The sequence below is a fragment of the Mercenaria mercenaria genome, unplaced genomic scaffold (assembly GCF_021730395.1).
Source record: "Mercenaria mercenaria strain notata unplaced genomic scaffold, MADL_Memer_1 contig_3665, whole genome shotgun sequence".
Lineage (NCBI taxonomy): Eukaryota > Metazoa > Mollusca > Bivalvia > Venerida > Veneridae > Mercenaria > Mercenaria mercenaria.
This window is the reverse complement of record NW_026461826.1, coordinates 6,546-27,453: the sequence shown is the minus strand read 5'-3', so window position 1 is coordinate 27,453 and position 20,908 is coordinate 6,546. Positions and strand designations below refer to the sequence as shown.

General features: G+C 33.6%; 1 protein-coding gene across 1 annotated transcript; it reads left to right on the top strand.

Annotated features, from left to right (window-relative positions):
* The first annotated feature begins 17,548 nt into the window (after positions 1 to 17,548).
* On the top strand, positions 17,549 to 19,868 carry LOC128553276 (uncharacterized). Its single transcript, XM_053534407.1, has 2 exons — positions 17,549 to 17,818; positions 18,164 to 19,868. The coding sequence occupies exons 1-2, from the start codon at positions 17,697 to 17,699 to the stop codon at positions 18,963 to 18,965; spliced, it is 924 nt and encodes a 307-aa protein (XP_053390382.1). The 5' UTR covers positions 17,549 to 17,696; the 3' UTR covers positions 18,966 to 19,868.
* Positions 19,869 to 20,908: the final 1,040 nt, after the last annotated feature.

Sequence of the window (20,908 nt, the reverse complement as noted above, 5' to 3'; positions counted from 1 at the left end):
TGTTTGAAGTACAGTAAACTCCGGTTTTAGCAAACTCATCGGGATAAGAAAGTGTGTTTCCGTTATAACCTGAGTTTGTAATAAAAATAAAGTGAACCTGTTTCTTATAGACATTATTTGTATAGCAAACTGATTTATATGATTAGTTGATTTAACGTGCATTGAAATTCACCAATTGTCTTTGTAGTTTTATAACAATTTAGATACAGTTTTACAATTTATCTCATAATCCTACTATCTGATTGCTAATTTTGTAATAATCCTGACCATGTGAAATATTACAATCATACGCTGTCTAGGAGGAAATTTCTATAACAAAATTATAATACAGTGTTAACAATTAATAAAATGTTGGTTGAGAAATCGGAAAAAAATACATTTTCAAGGCTAAAAGCTTTTGAATATGACCTTTTGTATAACACTGCAGACGTAATTTGTCTCGCATAACATTTACTTTATCTTGAGCTGAGCGCGAAACTATTGTAACGGTATATAAATAAAAAAAAAAAAAGATATAATAGCTTAACGCTCAGCCTTTGTTATCATATATATATGTTATAATTGTACTTAAGTGTATGAAATTATCAATTATTATTCCATAGAAAAAAAAATTCAATAGAAATCTATTCATTACACCTAGTTAAATCTTACGCTAGTGACACCGGTACAAGTCATACGATATTACAGTATTTGACAACCAATTCACAGTGAGATAAATATGCTCTTTCTATATAATTGGTGATTTAATATTTTCAATGCGTATTACGTAAATAAATTATATGTATAATATTTCGCAAAACCTTAAACATTTTTAAAAATCATCAAAACAAGATTTCAGTGTAATACTTGGTTTTAGGTGTCGTTTAGATAATATTATATCAACAATCCCGCTACGTTTAAATACTTGTTTTATGATTCAATATTGTTGGTACGAAATCTGCTCAATGCTTATGTTAAAGCCTGAACTTTTCATAGTTTCGCACTTCGCCGTTGTGATCTCGCGCTTCGTCTTTCACGCTTCTCTGTCATGGGAAGGCGATACCCGAAGTGCGAGATCAAAATGACAAAGCACGAAATGGAGTTTTTTCTCTCTCTCTCGATGTTTCGCTTCACCACCGTGATGTTTAGCTTCACCATCGTGATTTCGCACTTCACGCTTCACAATACGCAAAGTGTTCACAGCGCGAAATCACGATGGCTTCACCATCGCTATCTCGCGCTTTACAGCTCGCCAGAGAAAGAGATGCATAAAGCGCTAAGCGCAAGATCACGATGACAAACTGTAAAATAATTTAAAAGGAGTAAGAAACATTTTGCAGAACACTGTTTTAGTTGAAGAAAAGTTAATAATACATTTTGACGAAGTTGACATAATGCAGACGTCGATGACATTCGCCGAAATATTTTTCCTATGCAAGGCATCAGTTTCTTATTTTGTACATTTGTAACAATATCATGAAACTTAGCATGTCTTTGTTGACTAGAATTCAGTTTGGAGTTATGGCAAAATTCCTTTTAACAACTCTCGAATATATACTTATACACACATCTGTTGTTATCCAGTCATAATGCTGTTTTGAAAGTGTGTTACCACCAACCATCTATTTTGAATACTGCACACATATAACATGGATCAATGAACCACAAATTGCACGTGCAATATTACACACATACCTAGTAAAATAATACATTTTATATAAAAGATTAAGAACGAATAAGGTTTTCGTGCAATGTTTAGCTTCAAATACACGCCAAAATGCACCATTTGCGGTTCTCAGATGAAAAAAATATCATGGGGAAGATAACCAAGACCCCTACGCATTACCTCTGCGTACTATGAAGAATGCCCTAGCTACGCGCCTGGATTTTATCTTTTATTCATAAAATAAAATATTTCACACCGGAAATGACATGTCAGTGACATTAATTGACTCAACATACATTTATTTATGAAACTTCGTACGGCGATGAAACGGAGTTGATGAAACAATTCTGAGTTGTTGACTTACTATTTTTCTTACGTCATAAAAAAGAAATATAAAAACACATGTTTATTATTTATAACTTTATCACAGACATATAGTAAAAGGATAATTGACTTATAGAAATAACGCGGTTAAAAAATATTTTAACTCGTGGCTAAAAATCTAAAATCTAAATATGGTTTGCAATTATCAAAGAATGGTACTTTCTGTCGTTTTTGCCAGAAAAAAAGTTTACAGGATTTGTTGGGAATCGATCTCGCATACCACTGACACCAGGCATAAAATTTCATTTCAGCCGCCGTGCGTACCAATTGCGTCACAGAGACTTATGTACTAATCCCGTCATATTTTTTAGATAAAACAACATGTGTCATCTAGTTGCGGTGTGCATGAGTTATCTTTCTTGTCTCTATAACATTTATGTAAACAATAATAATTTTCTTTTTAAACAAGTTTAATTACACTTTATTCTTTCTTTAAAAATGCCGCATAAACAAAATCAACTTGAATATAATCCCGAAATACAGTTCACGTAGGTCTAAAACACGTAACTGATCAGTAAAATGTCTAGATCTACTTTCAGTTTCACTTTTGTATTAAACTCGGCTCTAAACATTTACTTTTCTTATAAAAACAACTTTTAGTTATCAGTTTCATGATTATAACAAAACTCCCGCGTATCTGTTTGATGCTCGGTTGCTTAGAGATGAGCACGTTATCCTGTTTCCTTCAAAGAAAAGTGACGCTAAAAATTGCGAAAAAAGTGGAAATTCAATGTGAGCCGGAGTGGGTGTCAAGCTGATTTTTTCTTAAAATGTATATTTTAATAACCTTATTTTCTCAGCAAAACTTTAGCTTGACACCAGGTCCGGCTCACAATGAAAATCGAGCATGTAATCGCGTGGTAAAACGGTAAAAGTCACGGACTTCGACTATTCTAAAGGTCTGAGTCGAACAAATAACTTGGTTTTGAAGTTTTTAAAAGTCATAGTTTTAACGATTATGATCTTCTTTTTTGTTTTGGATAGTTAAAATTTCAATTATGGAGTTTTCATAGTCTAATTATTTAGGGGGCCATTTTGCATATCTTATCATATCCCGTCCTTTTGTGACTCAAATCCAAGAACAAAATGTGAAAATAAGATGCAAAGAGAAATGCCACAAAACCACGGAATTGGGTAGTTCCAATGTTATTCTCCAGACAAATATATGAAAATGTGTATCAAATACTGAAGAGACACGGCAATTTACTTATTGAACATTAGGCTTTAATCTGAATAGACTCGCAGGTCATTTTCATAGACTAAATAGTATAAAAGGCCTTCTAGGTTAAGTGGTCGCTGCCTTGTCTCATCGCTTTAAAATTTTGATTTGAAACCAATTTTGAGATGTAGAATTATCTTTTAAGATGCGAAGCTAATAAGCTGTTTTAGGAAAGGTAGGTGATTCTATCAAGACACCCGATTAGATAATGCCTGGGTCTGCATTCACCATTAAATAACTATGGCTTAAATTGTATGAGTCCCGTTGTAATAATTTATTTCTCAAAACATGTCTGAAAGCTTAATTTCGAACCACTAAAATGAGACTATTAAGATCATGAGGGTACCGTTTCTAGGCGAGTTGTATATTGTTTGAAAAGTAACAAAATAATATCACACGTCTAATCGTTGATACGTTAATTCATGTATAAATTTGTCTCTCCCACTAGTTGCATTTTATATATTGCATAATGTGACTCGCTATATTAACTTTGTATATTGATACTTTGTTCATAGATTACAAATAAAGAATATCATATCATATATTTCATGTTTTACACGGGTAGTCTTATATAATGACCGATTTCTTTAAAATCAAGAATTCTTTCTCTTTAATTTTTAAAGTGAAATGTAAAATATTTGACATTGTCTTCCTTTAAGGCTCCCACATTACCATAAATAAGTTTTATATTTGCATTTTATCAATCGCCATGAGTCAGGATTGTTATGCAATGCGATGTACGCAATGACTTCAAATTTCATATCATTCACAGAGATAAAAAGATAAATGTAAACTCAGTCTACATGATGTACAAATTAACACTTGATTTAAAGGCTCATAATGCCTTTGTTAATAATGTGGCTGCCAAATTTTTGTTATGAACATAAAATATATTGCTTTCTTGTTACATCCTGATTTCGATAATTGATTTCTTTAATATTTGTGAAAGTTAGCACAATAGGTAGTTTTATTGAGCTCATTTATTGAGTCCTTCAATTTGGCCTGGAAATTATGTCGATAACTCCGTTGACCTTTCAGAAAAAAAACTATCAATAGTTAGGAAAATCCATTGGAAATTCAATAAACTATATTTAGAAATTACGCATTATAAATTTAAAGCGAGTGCCTATCAATACGAGTCGTAATGCCTTTTCTGTTGCCTGGCCTGCAAATTATGTCTTCAGATAACTCGTTGATCATTCCTATTAATAATTAGGAAACCCCATTGGAAATTTTATAAATTATATCTAGAAATTGCGCACTGTAAATTTTAAGTAAGTGCCTATCAATAGGAGTCGTAATGCCTTTTCTGTTGCCTTCAGAGATATATTATTCGAAGTGTTCCATTTCCAACAAGTATGGGCCATTTTGGAACAAAATACAAGTTGGAAAATATTTGGATGACCTTTGTTGTGACAGGTATTTGTTAACTGTTTTACAAATATCATTTATAATAACTTATAGTCAGTAGCATGACTAGGATCTTAACTAATTTGAATTGCAAATTCCAAGGGTTGCGTTCTAAGCGTCCAGACAATCGATTGTCTAATGGATTTAGCTGTAGTTTGTACATAAATATATTTTTCTTCTTTTCAAAACAACAGAAAAACATAGACTTTCGTTATCACGTTCTAAAGAAAATGATTTTTTTTCGTTTTGAATAGGCTACTTTCGATATGAGATTTGGTTGTACGAAAAATAGATCTTTCGATTTGAGAATATAGCTTCGTTTGGATAAAGATAGTAAAGATGGTTTAACCAGGAACACACCTCAATGACATCTCGTTGAGCTTCTCTGCAAGATATACATGTTTGTTTTGCTCTTGTTATCTGACCAACTCAGGCTGTGTTATACTGTGTATCTGTTAATCTTTAAGGTAGCTCTGCACGTTTGATAAACCGGAAGTGATGGCGTAACGTAGAATAAAGCCTGGATTCGGCGGACGGAAATGAAAATTATTTTATAAATAAATGGCAACCCGCGACTAAATTTATTATAATGACACTGTAACTATTTTCCTAAAGTTAAAATATGGTATTAAAACATCTGACACCTTAAATAATTCAAAATAATGTCTGAAAATTAGCTTGAAATGTGCGGTTCTCTTTAATCATGGTCAAGTATCTCAAAAATAAGCATACGGACATATACATTTTTTCACCAAATTATAGACCATATATTTATTTACGATTTTGAGAAGTTTCATTAAAATCTACTTTGTAGAAAAAATGTTATTCGCGAAAATGTTATGAAAATGTTATGAAAGCTGTGATTTTCCCATAGATGCAAATTTTTCAGATCAGTCTAGCAAAAAATCAAGCACACGGCCCTATCTTTTTTATTTGCTGAATTTTCTAACTATATTTTATAGTTTAATTAAATTCTACATTGTAAACAAATTTCGATCCAAACGTGCAGAACTACCTTAAAACATTGAATGTACACTGCAGTATGGTTTCGTTTAGGGTTTTATTCCTACTGGATTGTTTTCTTTTTTTAATGATCCAAACCTTCCATGAACATTTGTAAATGTCTGTTTTGAATGTATGACAATTGATTCACATATATACTCTTGCATTCTTCGTTACAGACAGAAAATTTCTGATAAGCCGCAGTTACAAGTTCGAAGGCCACTAGTAGGGCGTGTTTTCGGCAGATGGGTTTGCAGATGACAACGAAACGCTATGGATATATAGACAGTTAGAAAAGAATGGAAATTGTTTGCAGATTCAAACAGAGGAGATCGGCAGCTTCAAGTCGTGGTTGTCTTTTTCGCCTACGGCATTAACCGGCACTATCTCTGCCGAAGTGGAAGGAGAGCCAGGCGGGAAGATATATAAGACAGACAATGATTTCTGTGACATCTTTAGAAAAATACATTCGTGGACATATGAAGGCATTATTATTATTATGTTCCTACTTCTTTGTTTGGTTATTCTGGTTTTGGTCTGTCACGCATTTTTTGACGTTTGAACAAGCATCAATCACTTCCAACGAGATTTCACATGATACATTTTCAATTTTAAAAATAAAATTGTTTATTGCAATTTCGTGAATGACATTAAAAGATAAAATAATGTTCCCTACTGTGACGCCAAATGCTTACAACGTATAACACGTATATTTATGAAATCCTGTATTATCTCTTGCTTTGTCTGGGTGAGCCGACCACATATTTATAAACGTTTTCAAAAGTGTTGATGAAATTAATATTATATATCTAAGATATATGATATTCATATTGTAGAAGTTTTACTCTCTGTCGTATCTGGTATTGGTACCAGAATATAATTCAGAGACACATACAGATATATTCATGTGGCGGTGCACATTGATCCTTTAATGATATAAAGATTGCAATTCCATGAAATCCGTTATGGTCCGTAGTTTAAATAATGGCTTTGCCTTAAACGAGAAAAACAATGGACATAACTAAACAGATGGGAAATGAGGTTATGAATGTTGCAGATCACAGAAACTGCCATGAGCAGGCACTGCGTCCGAGGGGTAAATAAACAATATCCAAAGGTATAAAAGCAGGAGTATTGGAACCGCCCTAGCCGAAATGTTCAAGCTGAAAAATTAAACAATACACTAATACAACATAAATGTCGTGCTGAACGATCTAAAGAGATTGAAATGTAACAGCCATGATTAAAGGTACGGGGAGACTTTTTTGACCGCTACACGGTACAAACAGCGCTGCTATGATAACAAAATATGAAAACCACAGATCGCCCAAAACGACATTAAGCAAAAATGTTGCAGGCTCGTTTTTTTTCAAATTGACCTTTCAATTATTTGATAAAAGTGTGATGGTCTTTAAAAAATAACAGATAAGTTCCCCACCCCTACCCACAGGATAAAATTCCACTGCTCGTGTTGACCAAGGTTTACAAAATACAAAGTTTGATATTTTTTAGGTCTATATAATTTAAAAATTGTTCTTTCTTTATTTTTACTAAAATCCTTCAACTTCAAACGTTTGTCTATTAAAATCAAAGAAGGGATTTGTCCGCCTTGGTTAAATGCCAGATACAGGAATATTGAAATATTTCACATGTTAAATTTATAAATTTTGTTACTCAAATCCAAGAACACAATGTGAAATTAAGATGCAAAAAGGAATTAAAAAGTCTACTACTTTAATACTTAATCTACTTATGTTGATGTTCACAATATTGCAAGGCAATATTTTATAAAGCTCCTATAGTTTTGATATTATCCCTTTCCATAACAAGTTACTTGTGGTCAGTTTCAAAATAAGCTGATATCTCACTTAATTTTGATGTTATGGCAAAGTGATGTATGTTTTATTACTGCATTCATTTGTGTTTATCTATAAATGGGCTTTACCGATTTTCAAAAGGTATACATTTATACGCATACCTATGTCAGAGTTGAGTGCTGTATGGGCGACCGTATTCTTTGAGTGTGAATTTTTCTGTTAGACTTGGGGGCTGATCATTTGAATTTCGGGTTTGAGGTAGGGGGGTTTTACTTGGAGCCAAGATTTTTATGGCTTTCGACGAAAGCCAGAATATTTTGAGTAATTTGAAGCATTTTGACCCATATTACATTTCCTTAGTAATATATTTCTCTATGCAAAAATGGTAAAAATGTTTCCTTTAGTAATCAGGTCATGAATTATATAATTGATACATGAAAAATAAATCCAAGTTCCAAGGGGCAAAGCCAGCAAAAACTGGATGTTGACCGGGACAAATTAGGGAGGACCGGGGACATTCTCCCAAGGAAAAAAATGAATTTTAGAACACATCTAGTGCATTTGGAGATATACTCTCCCCACTTTTGGATTTTTTTGGATTAAATAATTATACATGTGAACATCATGAGCATGTCTTGGCTTCTGGGCCTTTTTTCTGGACCTGTGTAGCTTATCTGATGTAAATGCAAGCAAAACTAGCTGTTAAAGTTCGCCCATATATTTAAATGATAATAATTGCTCTTAGGTAAAACAATGGTGATAACTGCCTAGATGGGTAGAGGAAAGGAGAGGAAGCCAAATATCTTGTATAACTAGAAGACAGTGGGCCAGTTTTCTACTCTCTGTTGGACCTCAGCTTAATATAATACTATTGATTCCAGATTTGTGAGCGTAGCGAGCAGACAATTTCTTTAACATGCTCTGATATCAGAATCTAGACTTTAAGAATGTATGCTTGCACCCCTGAATCAGACAGTGTATACACAGTATTTTATATGTGTGTATGTATACCAGGATGAGAGAGACTATGCGAGGAGAACCCCATCCTGTAATATTTTGGTACTTTAAACAGTTAATCCTGCATACTGTTGAGTTTTGAGAGAAAGTCATTTCTGTCATTAACTGAAGTTGACGCGCGGACCGGTAAGAGAGCATCATGACGTCAATTATAACGTCAAATTGCCACATGACGTCCGATACATTACTCCTCGGGTAAATGAAGTCCAGCATAATATTTATTAAAATATGACAATGAGCATGTCAGAATAAAAACAATCAAGGCATTCTTGTGATTTACCGTCTAATTTACCACGGTTCATCGTTCAGATGCTTCAGTATTTAACCAATCGGGCTAACGCCCTCGTGGTTCTATTCCTACTCATCTGTACTTTGAACCGTGAGAAATCAGACGATAATCCACTCGAAGGCCTTGATTATTTGTTAATTATGTCATACTGAATAAGCGTCCATTTTTCTTCAAAACGGAAAACTTATTAAGAGGAAAAAGAGAAAAAAAATCAAAGATTAGTTTCTGACCGTTGCAAGTTTGGGTCCAAATTCCTTTTTGTCCATTTCGTGTTATATATCATGTACATGTATATTGTTTTGTATATTGTTGATGTCACTTCCCTTTAACAGTCACACCAATTATTTATTTCCCCTTTCTCCATCTCTTATTTACTACATCCCCATTTTTATAACGTTCATACTTGTTGGTGGGTATTTGAAGCAAACCGTCTGGTGTAGGCCTACTTTGCGAGGCAAATTTCCTGCATTGTCGCACACAGCAGGTAGTCCTTGATGGTGCTAGTTCATAAGTGCTCCTTGTCTCATCGAATGTTTCACGGGGCAGTGTTCCTGACCCTCTTCTTTATTTACGAAATCCCTTCTAGAGTCAAATCAGTTGCCCGCAGATGACTTTTTCATAAAAAGGGCCAGAAGACGCTAGGTAACTCCAGCATGATCTCTTGTTTGCAATATTAAGAACACGATAAGTGGTGACGTTATTCGCGTAACAAATTTGTGAAATTCACTCGACTGCATATATGCCATCAATAACATCCAGCTAAAGCCTATTGACGGCGCTAAATAACCCGGAGTCACCATCACACCAGATCTCTTTTGGAAAACCTATATATACAACATCATCAAAGAAAGTCAACATTTCCATTGCATTCATTTTAAGTAACATCCGTTTAATTGCACTAAGCGCTGGAGTAACAGTCTGTATTAGCCCCCGCAGTGAATGGTGCGTCCATTGTGCCGCCCCTATGAATCATCAGCCAGTTAGTGGTGATTTAGCGAAGCGCTGAAAGGTACGCTAGAAACGACTATTACGGAACAAGCTCCGTCTCAAGTATACTCCGTGAACTTAAGTGGGACACACTTCAGCACAGACGCAACATGTCCAGAGTGACAATGCCGTACAAAATTAGGCAAAATATTGTTGATGTTACTCCAGATCCTCCTTTACGGCAGTCAAGATCTGCCAGAACCCACAACCGACAGTGCAACTTAATCTTCAGCAGGAAATCTGTGTTTCAACACAGCTCCTTTTCTGTCAATGTTACCCTTTGAAACAGCTTGTCTGAGGACTTTGAGGCTCAACACATACAACAAACGCCTTACTATGTTTAATCAGATTTTTAAAAAGGTCCAAATTGGTCAATGACATTGGATTTAAGTTAAAAATCTCTAATACTTTTTCAACGAAATAATATTGCTAATTTGCTTGTTGTTCAGTGCACAGAACGTAACAAAATCAGATATATCAATGACCAATTCCATATCAACGTTTAACTGCAAATGACGAAACTTAACGTTTATCAAATAAAAGGCTTTGGCAGGGTATTGAATGTTTAAGGTTTACACCAACTGAAAACACAGATGAACAAATTGTGTTGTGCTTGTTGTACTAATTTCGAAGAATCTAGCTCGTCTCCAAGGAGGGACGGGTAATCGGCATACTGCACAGATTAATAGTGTTCTTATATTGCTCTTGTCTTGGAAAAATAATCTGAGTACATTTCTAAGATATATTATTATTGTAGACTTCTTCAACATTTTAGGGAAAAAAACCTGTCTCACTGATTCTGATATACATCACCTCTGGAATAAGGTGCAATATGTTTTCAAGTACTTCATAGGTTCATTTCAGCAAAGCGTTATTTCTTTCTAACCATGCAGAATCACAGTATATAGCCACTCCACTTTATCGAAATTATTTACATGATTACATAATGAAAAATCATAAATACTCAAGTAAATTCAAGTCATGAAAAATTTATTTAAAGTCGGATATCACAACAATATAACTCGACCATAAGTCGACCACAAGTTTTCAGCACCAATGTTTTACTGAAATATCAGACAAGCCCTTAAAATGTTTATAACTCTTTCACAATTCCCACTAACATGTTACAAGTATTACACGACTCCTAACATAAATCGCCGGTCCATAGTTCATGCTATATGAACGGTCTGTATTCTGGACAGGTAAGTCAAAAATGTAAAAATATGTGTGAAAATTAATGTCTTACTTCGGGCAATAGTTTTGATTATTGACCGGCGTGCCATTCAGTATGTGTATACTATATAGTCTTTTCCTGAAGGCACGTTACTTGGAAGTAATTAACAAACGGTTTTACCGGCGTCGTTCATTATGATATGTTTGTCAGCTCGCGGAAGGTCTGAAAGTGAGTATTTGTTCAATGGAAGCTGATGATGAATACCAAGTTTTATTTGAAATGGATGAAAACCATGACACGAGGTCCCAAAGTCTTATATGGTACAGACACTTGTGTTATAGTGTAATTGTCTCCAAAAAGGCACAAACAACGCTGCTGTGATAATAAAATAGAGAAAAGTGGAAACTTCACAGGTCGCTCAACACGACAAAAACGAAAATGTTGCAGGCTCGGTTTGATTGGGCCTGTTCATGGACGGTAGTGTAATTGCATGCTACCGTCCACGCGCTCTAGCCCCGGGTTGTGCAGAACTCAACATTTACACATGCTAAAAGTACAAAAAGCAATTTAGAGATATCCGCAGATGTCTAATTTATAGAAAGGTTATAGGTTATTTAGGCTTGTCAAAAAGTTTGTATTTGATTGTCTTCTTGCAAAATTATTCCATTTTATTCGTTAAATTCATGTTTTCTAAGCTCTAACAATAACGGCATATAGACCAATTGGGATTAATTACACTAAACTGATAAGTGCACGTATTTGTTTAAATAAAAAAGAAACGCAAAATCAAACTCGTTTTACAAACAGATAACCTAATTTACAACGCGAATATATTAACAGTTAAGCGTGTCAGTATGCATAGTGCAACGCAAACAACAACAACAACAACAACAACAAAAATGAAACACGTATTACAGAAAACAGTATCTCGTTATTTTGCAGAAGGTAAAGCTATTAATAAATTTCATATTGAAACTGCCTTTATTTGTGTTTAATCATACATAACCAAATGCTGTGACAGTAATAAATGTTTTACCTATACTTAACATGTGAAGTTTTAGTTATACGTTCTTACGTAATATATTTTAGGAATACCAAAATGCAGCGGTCATATCTATTGCAGGAAGCTTATCAAGTTTACTAGATAACGCGTGTATAGGTATACGTTATTATAATACATTTTCTGAAAACTCAAGGTTTGGGAAATACTACAGTCCATTGAACATTGTTTAAGGAAATATATATCAATTTTAACATTAGAGTTATTATATTTTCCATGAACAAATAGTTCATTAAATGGATTTAGATAAAGTGTTAGGGGACTGTGGGTTGTTGAACGTTTTTGTTACTTCTCTTAAACCGTTTCTTAGTTGAGTTTTATGCTCTTGCATATTTTATTGATTACTATATGTAAATTAGTAGATCAAACCAGATGGTTCTTTTTCTAAGTCCCCAGAAGTAGTTCGGCTACTTTGCGTTATAAAAAAAAGCATAAATTATTTATTAGACAATGTATACAGCAATGTAAATGTATTGTTATTGGGGGTATGAATGGTACTACATGTATCATTACCTCTCACGAACAGACTCAATCAAACCGAGTCTGCTATTATGTTGCGTGGTTATTTTTTTTTTTTTTTTGCTTCCAAAAGATCTTTTCGCAAATGTTATCACTTTTGCCGCATAGCGGTTGTAAAAAGTCTCTCCGTACGAGGCCTCAGTGTTTTCATGTTTTCTGATCCTTTCGGATCATGGAGTAAAATCGTTTTGGTTGCATTATTTGCTCCCAAAGGATCGTTTTATAAATTTTATCACAACAGCAATCTTTAAGAGCCGTGCGGAGCCCCGTACTTGGATTGAGTGTTGTTACATGTTCTGGTCATTTGGGATCATGGAGTCCATTCAACATATGTGTAATGGTTCCGCTTAAGCCGGTGCTAGGGGGTGCGATAGGTGTTGTACATTTCATTAGACTCATTCAAACCGTATCTGCTATTATTCTTCTTGTCCAAAAGAATAGTTTTACAGATTTTATTTACTTTAATAGAATTCCGCTATAGTAGATGCTAGGTGCACATTTCATTATCCCACAGGAACAGACTCAATCAAACCGAGTCTGCTATTAGGTTGCGGGGTTGCGTTCATTGCTTCCAAAGGATCTTTTTACAGGATTTTACAGGATACAGATTATAAGGATTTATTTTAATAGCTTAGAAGGGCATTCAGATGATAACACGAAACGCTGGATTTAATGTCTGCACCGATATTCCATTTAAACATGTGTGTGTAAGGCACGGTTTAATCAGAGATAAAATATTTAAGCGACCGATTAGCCCAGTCTGTAGAGTACCATCGTTGTATTCCAAGGCACTTGGTTCATTTAATGGGCCAGGTGCAAATTTTATCATCATATGACACATAATTGTATGGCGTTATTGGCAAAACTGGCTGCCCTATATTTGGTCGCATTTCTCTTGCTTATGCCGATTACAGCTGAATCTAACGAAGAACCTCAACAGTAGGCCAATAATGCATTGTAATGTGAGATGTTGCCTTCATTTTAAAACGTCTTCAATACCATAATTAAAAGATCAATGTATTAATCATGACAGTAGATATGCCTATAATGTATGTTGTTGTTTAAAGAGTTGCTTTCTGTTTTTCTTTTTATACACTGTATTATATCTATTTTAAGAAAAATCGTGAACGTAAACAGTGTAGTTGGAAAACAAACGTTAACCAATGAGTGTTCTGTTATTTACCAAACACATAGGTGTCCGTGATTTTTTTCAGGTTGGCTACTTGGTGCATACTAAATTATACAACCAGTACTTGGGAACAAGTGTTATTTTGACGCTAAGCACCAGAATTTCCCAAAACAAGAAGATTAAGAATTGTGGGTTTGTACAGTAACACTATTATCTTTAACGTTTAGTCTTACGTTTTGAAAACATCAAACAACACCAAATCATAGAAAGAAAAGGTTGTTTCACAAGAAAACTGAACATCATATAAAACATGTATACTCTGCAAAACAATTGTTGACGTTTGAATATATTTAAACAGCTTTGCCACTGACCGTTTAAAGGTAGTGGCTTCATCTTTTTTCATGTATTTTTGTGCATTCTATGTTTTAATTATTGCGTTCATTTTTTTTATAAATGTGTGATGTTTCAGTTTTCGTCCAATTTGTAAGTTTAAGTCTACAAATATTTGTTTATTTTCTCTTAAGTTATCCATATGGAAAAACGTTACATTTTCAGTAATGTAGATAGTAATTTGACAAGGTACAACGTTTGTACCTTATTAGCTTTATGTAAATCATTTGTATGAGGAACGAAGTACTAACATGACTTATTAAAATACATAAAAGAATGCATTTACCAAATAATATGCCTAGGAACAAATACTGCAAGAAATCATGTATCAAAGTAATCACGCGATATAATTGCCATGATTAATCCAACCGACAACAGTATCAACGTATTAATGCTCTTGGACCTGTCATGACTCATATTACTTTATGTTAGCATCCTCTTTTTTGTGCCATTGTCCTCCTGGAGGACCCCTCACCCTAACAGATTCTCCTTTGTTAAATGATGTAAACTTCTGTGGACTTATATGGTACGTTTCAATGACAGGAATCTTTTCACATTTTCCCAACCGTTGTATAATATATTTCCTAACTGGTTAGATAGTTTAAGCCGGTGCGCTGGCGGGTAAGGTAGCCTGAGGAGTTTTGCTTATTTTATCAACTCTTAAGGACAAACATTATCAAACCTTGTCTGCTATGACTGTGATTGGTTGCGTTCCATATTTCCAAATCTTTTCACAGATTTGACTAGATTATTTGTATAAAGTCGCATCCGTCTTCAAGAGATGCGCGGTAACTGTTTCATCTATATAATGTCTATCACACTTCAGTATTTCCCTGTTTTGAGGACTATTTAGTTTAAATTAACTGCAGACCTAGAATAGTTGACCACTTAGTCCATGCTATAACAATGTCTCAAGAAGGATGTCCTGACATGGTGAATAAGAAACATAAATTTTACAACGGTATTTCAATTTCGTTGTTAACCATACAGTAATTTTGTCTCAAAAAGAAGAGCCGTAATATCAGATTCTTTTACTAAGACCATTTAGATTTTCTAGCTGAATTCTATCTTCAAGTCTGGAAGCGATATGGTGTGCCAGTCAAATTAATAACCGAATAGGTACTTTGAAATATATACCTCCAATGATAGATGCCCGACGGTTAAATATTTAACTTAAACTGGTCTATGAACTGTTCTTAAGACATGACCATATACAGAAAGTTCCACATTGTATTTATGTTTTCAGTCTGAAAATATATTTGAACAGTCCAGAGGAAAGAAATTGAAATGTTTATGAAAATAACTGGAGGTACTAAATGTGATTGTCAATCATTTCAAAACAAAACTGAAATACTTACAACATATGAAGTTACAAATGTATGTTAAGGCAATTTATCGTAACATATACATAGAAAACGACATAGAAAACAAATTGCAAATGCAAATGAATTTTACAAAACAACGATCCCGTGGGGATTGCCACGTGCTCAGAATTCATGTTTTGTGCATGTCCCTTCATTTGTTCTTGATTCATTGTGAAAATACCGGTTGTAAATATAAATATATCAGGCCTGGCAAACAAACAAAGTCGGTATTTCAGTTCAGACGATATTTTTATATCTTTTATAATGTAAATGATGACGCTTTTAGGCCATGTTCCAGACAAGTTCGAAACGCATTACGATTGGAACCCTAAGAAAACTGTGCGATTATTCAAAGATAAAAGACAGAAGAGACCATTCTTCAGTTTATAAGTACATTGAATTGCAACATAATTACAGATATGAAACAGCGTTACATATGTATCACGACACAATACTGTCTTTGTTTTTCTCACTTATCCTTATCAACTACACTGGAGTGTAGATGGGTAATTCCACTTTTTTTTGTTGCTGATTTAGGACATCTCGTTATGTCGCGTTAGCACGCGCGTGGTTCATATAGAATATTTAGGTTATTAGATTTGTATCGAGAAATATGCACGAGTTTAGCAGCCGAAATATTGCGCGATTTTAGGAGCGCAGTATTATTACGCGAAAGAACGAGTGCATATTTTTCGATGCAAATCTAATAGTCTTTTTATTACATACGCATCTACATTTAAAATTAATATATAAATGATTCAAATTTGATATTAAGCCTGAGTGAAATAAAGTTATCGTTGTTAAAGAACTTTTAAAGGAGACGGCATTGACGTCACGCTCCCGATATGAAATTTGAACGTTAATATGGAAAATATTGACGTTTCAGGTTCCATTTAAACTTAACACAGTTTTTAAATGAGTATGTAATTTATTGTGTCGTCCTGGTGCGTGTACCAAAGAGCTGTAACATCTTTTTAAGTTTTATTGTAAACTATTAATAGGCACAGCAAAATATTGTTCGCAACAAAATGAAACATATTTCGCGCTTGCACATGCGCCACCAACAAAAATTTCCTTTTGGTGTGTTGGTGCATGTAGACGTTAAAAGTAAATCAAATGTTTTGCACACATCAATGTTTTATTTCGTTTTAGCATGCACGCTAACACGCCAAAATATAGTCTTAGTCAATGGCACGTGACCCAACGCTAAACAACAAACACTTTTATTTCGTCTTTGCTTGAGCGCCAACACACACTATTTGTTGATACCGCGCGTGCCAGCACACTTGCACTATATGTTTTGTTATGTCGCGTTGTAAGTTTCCTTTTTAGTCGTGTTGGTGCGCGCACCAAAACGGCACTCAAAACTTTCAAAATTTCGTTTATATATGGCGCATCTGGTTTATAGCAGTCTTACTGCAGGTATACATTGCTAGCTTAACACAAATAATAGTTATCAAATGTAGTATACTAGACTAAGTAATTAAAAACAAGTTACCTGGCTAAGCATGCGGATATGGTGACCAAAATTGCTATAAAACACATGATTATATTCAGTGATACTGCTATCGAATAAACATTTGGGCTTTGGTATTTATATTGGTGAAAAAAGCTGTGTATTGATTATGACAACGCAATTATCAAACTTCAGTTATTTTTTATTAGTTATAAATTAAAATATAAAACATAGGGAAGCAAATTTAGTCTTAGTAGCGCACGTATTTGATACAACAATCACCTTACAGAAATCAAACAAAGCTCATGTGCTTAAAGACGTTTGTGACTTGAAAATTCCTATGGATCTACTTCGTTTCCTGTCTCTCCACCGAACAGACGATGTAATGTTATCTGAAATAATTTAGGCTTGCAATGTAAATATATCATTAGGTAAACGTGTCAGTGTGATAAACTAATCTTTAAACTTTATCGATAAAACAAATGCAAAATTATTTTTCGAAAACCAAATGTCCTTTTTTTTGCCATATGTCAATAGATCTTTATTGTATATGAAAAAAAAGTAATAGTATACTGGTCTGTAAGTTAAAACAATTTATATTTAACATGTACAGTATAGTTATATATAAGCATATTAAAGTAATATTTTTCAAAACTTGGTCAAAAATGCAACAGTCATTTCTATTTTAGGAAGTCTATCATATTTCTTACACGTGTAAAGGACTTGGGAAATACCGCAGCTCAGAGGTGGGAAAACCGATCCGTTTACTATAGAAATGTTTGTTATTTTTCGCTTTAAAGCGTAGTTGTTGGCACTGAGGAGAGTTCGAGCACGATGTATTTGAGACCTTCAGAAATATTTTTCTCACAAGATTCAATTAATAATGTTTTTGATAAAAATTGTGGTCATAGATATCAGCCGATAGGCGAAACACTCGATGCACTGTGCGATGGAAGGTAATTTGTTTATTATAGATATCTTATCTATTAATTACAACATTTTTGCAAATCAAGTAATCTCAATATAATACTTTGTGAGTAAATCGTCTGGTATTACATTAGCCAGTATTTATTATAATGTTTTCGTGTATAAAGTATGCTTTTTTTCATACTGGATTGCGATCAATACTTGTCATTTTACACGGTGTCTTATGCATTACGGATATTAAATATAAAAAAAATATTATGTACAGCAACTTTTATTAAGTTGATGCGTTCTATATTGCAACTGTTCATTCATGATTTTCTAACAAACTATTGTGTATGATTATAAATGTCACTGCAATATATTATCTTTTTCAGGTGCTCTGTAAGTAGCATACCAACTATATCAGTTGTAAAGCATAACAATAAATGGTTCACAGCTGATAATAGGCGGCTTTGGGTTTTCCGGAGCCTGGAGAGACTGGGAAAGTGTGATAAAATATTTGTTAGAGAGGGCTCTTATATTCCTTCTTCCAAGTTTACCACATATAATGGAGGCGAATCAGTTATTGTTCGCAATGGCTCTCCAGGAGGAATTTGGCATCGAAGACCAAGTGTGAAAAAGCCAAGGCCTACTCCTACTATAGCCATTAACAAAATACCAGTATCTGTCAACGATAGTAATAAGGAAAATGTTGCAAAGATATGTACAATTGATGACAATACCATTGATTCGCCAGACAGACGCCCATTTCAGGAAGTGGGAAATTTTGTTCCTAGCTATAGCGTGATGAATGAAAATACCAGTACACACCCTGAATCTGAGAGTGACACAGATTCCCTTTCTACAAGTTCTTCTTTAGGGCAAAGTAAAGATTCTCATAATTATGAAAACAGAGGATATCTTACATCTTCGTTAAATTCAGATAAATCATCACCCCAGGAAACGCAAACGGATCAAGGGGTGAGTTCAACAGTTAATGTTTCAGATGAAACCACTATAGAATTAGACATTCCACCTTGTCAGAATGCTGTTGATGAAGACAATAATTTAACTGTGGTAGTGAACCCGAAAACGGCATTGATTGTTACTAATAAGAAATGTAGAATACGATGTATCATTATAACCGCCATAGTAGTTATTCTACTTTTAGTGTCAATTTTATTTCTTGCTATATAAACTTAAACTGTTCTGTTTTGTTCCATTCAGCAAAATATGTAGGTTTTTCATTTAAATTGCATTAAGTAAATACAGTGTTTCAAATCTGATAGTCTTTTAGATTGAATGTAACTTTTTTTGGGGTGATTTGGTTCAACAGTCCTTCTTCCCTGCTATTGTTTTAATGCTTTACGTCGTATATCGGATATGCAGTCACGAATAACGCTAGTGAATGAATATTTTGAATTCGCCTGAGATATTTATATGTAAATTAAAAGTATGTTTGTTAAATGCTAAATAGTTTATCTGCAGCGATCTTACGAGTGCAATGTCTTTATCTATCTTATGAGTAATAAAACTAAAAATAGCACGAATAACCATTTTATTTTTATATTTTTTATATGTAGTGGAATTTTTTTTTATATATATAACTCAAAAAGAATTTCCGAAAACATTGATTTACATTACCTTTAGTTAGATAACGGCTTAAGCTAAATATAGTTTTACTTGTATAAGCTAATATTACGTAGGCACTTTTGTTTTTTACTTGTTGAAATAAAAAGGTTGCAATTTAAGAATGTGTAAATGTAGCTAGACACAATGAGGTTTATTGCTCATTCATACATATATGCTGTTATAAAACGCACATAGATTTTAGGCATTTATTGTAGATAATATTGACGAGTTTTAATATGATATTTAGTGTAAGCTAGGCACATTTTTGTGGTTTTACTAAGTAATACGTCGTTTACGTCAAACGGTTGGCTAAGGAAGCAGTTCATTGAACTGTGTTCATATAATATTATGCTTTATTTAACATTTTTTCTTGTTTTGTTGACATGTATGTTTTTTTCGGAGCGCCATTGTTTGTTAAGCAAAAATGACTGTGATACATTTTGTTTCAATTATTGTTTTGAAGTTATATCGTTATGTTGAAAAATAAATTATGATTATAAATTAAGATGTGGTTCTATTTATATTTTCCCGCAATTGTATGTGAGTTGTGTTGCGTATTGTTGTTTACCGTATGCCTGTAATGTTTTCTTTTATTATATACATGCATAAGCTACGTAAAAAGTACAGCTTATATTTCACACGGGATACAAATAGACGGAAAACAGTTTCCATATTGTATTATGTTCTATTAATCCAATTTCGTACTATGCATGTGTCCGGACTTCTTTCATTAATATCCATTGCCGGTTCTATAAATAGTTAAAAAAAAAAAAACTTTTGAAAAAATGGTCGGCGCAGTATATTTGGAAAATAGGTTATGTATAAATTTGGTTAGTGTATGTCTTTAGAACACTTGACTTCCAAGGTTTGTAATTACTAAAGGGATTAATAAAGAAATGAAAATGTAATGTTCAACATTGAAAACTGTGGTAAGTATTTGAATGTCAAGGTGAAAAGGTTTAAAAGTCAATGTGAATTACTTATGACTAGGTGTACTTTGTGCGAGTTTCAAACAATCTAGATGACTTCCTCGCATGAAAAATTTTATTATGTTTATACCTTTCTCGTTAGAAATGTGGACAGTAGTCTGTGAGTAGCTGAGGAAAATGTGACCTCTGATGATATTCTTTGCCAGGTATCTTGACACTGAACTTAAGTAATTCCAGTGCTAACAACCAAGAAAAATACTGGAAAAGCGATTGACTAAGATTTTCACAAGAGTAAGAACTAAATGCATTCTGTGAAGTAATCAAATCATTAAGTAGACATTCAACATTTTCATGATTACTGACAAGGATGATGTTTTAACCAATCAAAATGAAGTGTTTTGGTCCGGTAGTATTTGACCGATATCTCAGACATAAAAAGAACTTCATGCAGGACAGGACTATGGTGACATCCATTTAATAAACAATTTTGTAACTAAATCGTAGACAATTTTTTTGTTAAATTGTAGATGTCAGGCTAAGATGCCAAATACATTCAGAATTATATTTATGGGTTTTTTT